We start from the raw sequence: 5,583 nt of genomic DNA on the forward strand, positions 1-5,583 counted from the left end.
TATAAACAAAACACTAAATTAAACCTGCATTATATTTATGAAGCTTCCCATTTGTGAACAAAAGTTAGATATGTTCTTCTCTACCGAACGGTAAATAAAAGATTTTGAAAAGAAAAAAAAATCCAGTGTGTTAATGAGCATTATTTGTCAGTTTTCCACTTTTCCTTGGATGATATTTTATCCGTTTTTTACCTCATCTCCCTGGCAATGCAGCCAAAAGCCCAAAACAGAAGAGGAAAAAACCCCTATATAAAATGACTATAATACCCTTTGATACTATTATATCTCCAATCATAGGATACAGGAACAGACTGAAAAGTTAAAATTAACACCAAGGTAAGGAACAGTTAAGTTTAGCCATGGACCACAAGCCTTTTTTTTTTTTTCCTTCTTTTTTCCCTGGTGACCAAAAAGGCAACCACATCTGAATCCTGATGAAATATAATCAAACGTCCGAAAAAGAATAAAAATAAATTATAATATAAAAAAATGCAGTAAATGCAAAATGTAATCACCAAAATCTAACTATAAAGTAACCCATTTCTCTCTCCATCTATTGCCCCTTCTCTCTCTCTCTCACTCACTGCTCTCAGAGTCTCACACACACCCTGTTCATGCCTCTGTTGGGTTGTGTTCTCAGATAGAAAGAAACCATAAAACACCCCAGCATTTCTTGGCTGAACCAACCACACTAGTGTGTGTGTGAGAGAGAGAAAGAGGGAAAAAAAAGTGAGTGCATTCTTAGCTTTTTGTTGTTAGTTTTTCCATATGCGGGGTGGAGGGAGATTTATGAATAACCACCCTTCCTATTCTAAAATCCATAGCTTTTGAAAGCTCATAAAAACCACTTCACTGCTTTCTTTATTGTCACTATTCTTAAGTGCCACCAGTCTTGTTGCCGATTGTAGCTAGTATCATTATGGATATGGAGGGAGCAGAAGGAGTGAAGGTATTCATACCAGAGTCAATCCAGGGTGTGAGTAACCACTTGGCGGGGCAGATTCAGATGATATGGGAGGTTGTGAAGGCGCCATTGATAGTACCACTGTTGAAGCTTTCCGTCTACATTTCCTTAGCAATGGCGCTCATGCTTTTCATCGAGAGGCTCTACATGGGCATTGTCATCATCCTCGTGAAGCTCTTCTGGAAGAAACCGGAAAAACGCTACAATTATGAGCCCATCCAAGATGATGTCGAGCTTGGTAGCTCTAACTTCCCAGTCGTCCTCATCCAAATCCCAATGTTCAACGAAAGAGAGGTTCATTCATTCACTTCCATTCTCTAAAGTGACTTTATTATAAGAATTTTTCTTAGTTTTATGGCGTTAATTTCAGGTTTACAAGGTTTCGATTGGAGCAGCTTGTAATCTTTCTTGGCCTGCTGACCGTCTCGTGATCCAAGTCCTGGATGATTCTACCGACCCCGTGGTTAAGGTGCATATATTTTAATTGTGTAGTGAGGGATTAAGAAGTGAAATTAATTAACTAATTTGTGTTGATTTGTAGCAAATGGTGGAAATGGAATGTCAGAGATGGGCGAGCAAAGGGATAAACATAACGTACCAAATCAGAGAGAACAGAACGGGGTACAAAGCGGGTGCACTCAAAGAAGGTCTAAAACGTAGCTACGTCAAGCACTGTGAGTACGTGGCAATCTTCGATGCTGATTTCAGGCCTGAGCCTGATTTCCTCCGTAGAGCCGTTCCTTTCTTGATTGGCAACCCTGACATCGCACTTGTTCAAGCTCGCTGGAGATTTGGTAATTATTTATTTACTTTTTTCCACCATCACCTAACCCCACTCCCTAACTATAATTAAATCACACTAATACTACTACATCTATAACTTCATTATTATCAAATCCAGCTGTCGGTGACAACTAATCACTGCTTATCATTACGTCTTATTTATTTATTTTAGTTAAATAAGAGAAACTCAGTGCACAAACATGTCGTCTTAATGGAAATAATGAAAAAGAGTCGTACAAAAGGTATAATGTACTTCATAATCTGTGATCTTAAGGTCGCAATTATTTATTTTAGTTAAATAATTAAATAAATTTACAGAGGCATTGGAGTAGTGAAGTTTTGTTAAGCTGAGAAGAAGGGTGGGACCACCCTAGCTATGACCATGGTTCTGAAGCTTGTTTTTGTTTTATGGCCCCCCTCTCCCCTCTCTTTTAAAAGACAAAATCTGCAATTATATATGCTACATACCCCTTCTACCACCCCCTAACTTAGCCATGCATCAAAATCAAGATCGTAATAAGGGAAAATCTGTGGTGGGGTGTGTAGTGTCATAGCGTATGAAGTGAACAACATTCAATTATGGTCACTGAATCATCAAATTTCTAATATAAGTAACGAAAAAACGTTGAAGGGGTGATGGTCACAGTCAATGGTGTCGTCGGTGGGATGTTTCTTTTAACATGAGAATGAAGATGGAGCCAAGTTTGTCAAATTATTTCAGGGTTGTTTGGTCAATATACTATATCAAATTTGCCCCCTTGAATAATAATAATAGCGCTTCCGTTCTTCCATGATTCCAAAGTTGCAAATCCATGAATTCAACGAGACCACTTCCCACGTGGTTTGGTTATAATTTAATATCGCTAGTATATAGTATTTTCCCAATCTATATTATGTATACGTTGTGGTTGTGGGTCTTACCATGTGCCTAATGGTGTGGACCTCGGTCCTTGGTTGCCGACACTTCCACTTCACTTATCCTTCTTTGCATCTAATTACGTGGCATCTTTTCTTATTATTATTCACTCACGTGACGACAAACACACTCACTCAATTTCTTTCATTTTCATATACTTTTAGGTTTATATGGATTTGTTTTTTTCGCTTTTCTTTCTTTCAATTCCAAATAATAATAATAATAATAACAGTAGCGTAATAATTTTGATGAAGAATATCTATAAAATTAAAACTGAGAATTAATTAAGTATGGTTTGTGTGTGACAGTGAATGCTGACGAGTGTTTGCTGACAAGAATGCAAGAGATGTCCCTTGATTACCATTTCACAGTGGAGCAAGAAGTTGGATCAGCCACTCATGCTTTCTTTGGTTTCAATGGTACGTAGTAATTATAATTTGACCTTAATTAGATGTTGTTGCTGTGCATGCAATTCCAAAACATTATAACATAAAGTTGCAAATTAAAATTGCAGGGACAGCAGGTATTTGGAGAATTGGTGCAATCAATGAAGCAGGAGGGTGGAAAGACAGAACAACCGTGGAGGACATGGATCTTGCTGTTCGTGCTAGTCTTAGGGGATGGAAATTTGTCTACCTTGGAGACCTCCAGGTACATATACACATTATACCCACTTTAACTCATTATATCAAAATCAAAGTAATTAATGAATTAATAATGTGGGAGTTAATAAACCAACTAATTAACTAACTAACTAGGCCAAAAGTGAGCTTCCAAGTACTCTGAGGGCCTTCAGGTTCCAGCAACACAGATGGTCTTGTGGTCCTGCTAATCTGTTCCGCAAAATGGTGATGGAGATTGTAAGGAACAAGGTGAGCTATAGGAATTAATTAATTATTATATGATTAGTAGTGAACGAAGTGAGAATGAACAAGTTGGTGATCAGTGTTTTTTCTTCTATTTGATTTGCAGAAAGTGAGATTTTGGAAGAAAGTGTACGTTATATACAGCTTCTTCTTTGTTAGAAAGATCATAGCTCACATGGTCACATTCTTCTTCTACTGTGTTGTGCTTCCACTCACAATCTTGGTCCCTGAGGTTCATGTTCCAATCTGGGGTGCTGTTTATATCCCTTCCATCATCACCATCCTCAATTCAGTTGGAACACCAAGGTATCTATCTTTTTATTCTTTAATTAAACTAACCACTAGTTCCTAAAACATTAAAAAGCTAAGCTGGCAATTTAACAAACACATGGCGTGCATGTATGCAGGTCAATTCACCTGCTGTTCTACTGGATCCTTTTTGAGAATGTGATGTCATTGCATCGAACAAAAGCAACATTCATAGGTCTGTTAGAAGCTGGGAGAGCCAATGAGTGGGTTGTTACTGAGAAACTTGGTGATTCTGTCAATAACAAGAACAAAGATGCTTCCAAGAACAAAGCCAACAATAATGCCATCAAAGCACCAGTCAAGAAACCAAGATCCAGGTTTTTCGAAAGGTCAGTTCAATTTCTACAATAAATTCATTTGCACCCTGGCTGGCATTATCATCATCCAGATGGCCCCCAAATTAATTAATGATTGGGTAGCACTTTTAATGCGCCTAATTTTGTAGCAATAATACTACTTAGGATTCTTTTGATAGGTAGAAGAACTGAACATGTCATGACAGTGAAGTACTTAGAAATTCTTCATTGTTCTAAATCCATTTTTTATGTTCTTCACTGTATTAATAAGTATCTTCCAGTTGCGCATGGTACAATATTTTAGAAGCAACACGTGATTGAAATTATTACAACCATGCTATGTTCACATAAAAAATTAGTTACTAAATCAGCCACGAACACAAAATACACATTGAAAATGAGTTAAATAACACATATATTTATACACAAATACATAATAGTTAATTTCATGACTAATTTTTCAATTGCACAAAGCATTTTTGAAATGAATTATTCTTGATTATTGTTATTCTTGGCTAAACAGAGTTAACACGTTGGAGCTTGGATTTGCTGCATTCCTCTTCTTCTGTGGATGCTATGACTTTGTGCATGGAAAGAACAACTACTTTATTTACCTATTCCTTCAGACCATAACCTTCTCAATTGTTGGATTTGGCTACGTTGGTACCATTGTCTAAGCCAATGTCTCCAGTTACTTAAAGTTTCATCCGTGTCAGTGTCAATATCTTTGTAGTTTCCCTCCTCTCTGTAACATTATATAAAAGGGGCAAAATGATTTCTTGAAGCAACAAATTAAAGCTGTACCAAAAAATCTACAGCTACTTTAGAGCAAAATCTCCATCATTTTCTTCATGTGGAGCAAGAGAAGTTCGTTCTTCCCAAGATTTCCTTGCCTTTCAGTGAAGAATTGAAGTTCCAAACAAATTCAAAGGCAAAGATCAGAGTGTGCCTTTTGAAATTGCCATCACAACAGGCTTAAGGACAAGCAAGAAGATTGTACCATTATATATGGTCTTAAATTTAGAGTCAGCAAGTTAGATAATGTTTTTTCTTTTGTTTGCATAGGTTGAATTGTTTTTGTGAGATTTTTACAGTTATTTATTTTTCTTGGTTCCTTATTTTTTTTTCTTTATCCATAGTTCAAGCCAAATAAATGTATTGGATAAAACATGAACTTTATTTAATTCATGATGTTTGCCATTTTTGTTTCTTTCTCCTGAGGAATGATTTTTTGTTGATGTTATATGTATTGATATATGGAGCAATACTAGTGAGAACATGGACCAGTAAATAGTCCAGAGTGGATGAATGCTTCATAATGATTCACCTTTTCTAAGAGCAAAACTTGATTCTTATGTTGTAAGCAAACTTGATTTCCAAAACCTTAACATGTTCACATTTGACACCATCAATTTCCTTTTTTCATGCCATATTGATAGAGTGCTTGCA

At 36.5% G+C, this 5,583-nt stretch overlaps 1 protein-coding gene across 1 annotated transcript; it reads left to right on the plus strand.

Annotated features, from left to right (window-relative positions):
- LOC107612837 (glucomannan 4-beta-mannosyltransferase 2) lies at window positions 541-5,344 on the plus strand. The gene is made up of 9 exons (XM_016314592.2): window positions 541-1,258; window positions 1,335-1,433; window positions 1,506-1,758; window positions 2,972-3,082; window positions 3,178-3,314; window positions 3,422-3,535; window positions 3,636-3,835; window positions 3,937-4,167; window positions 4,658-5,344. Exons 1-9 carry the CDS (start codon window positions 920-922, stop codon window positions 4,809-4,811), a joined length of 1,638 nt encoding a protein of 545 aa, XP_016170078.1. The 5' UTR covers window positions 541-919; the 3' UTR covers window positions 4,812-5,344.

This window comes from Arachis ipaensis, chromosome B08 (genome assembly GCF_000816755.2).
Source record: "Arachis ipaensis cultivar K30076 chromosome B08, Araip1.1, whole genome shotgun sequence".
Lineage (NCBI taxonomy): Eukaryota > Viridiplantae > Streptophyta > Magnoliopsida > Fabales > Fabaceae > Arachis > Arachis ipaensis.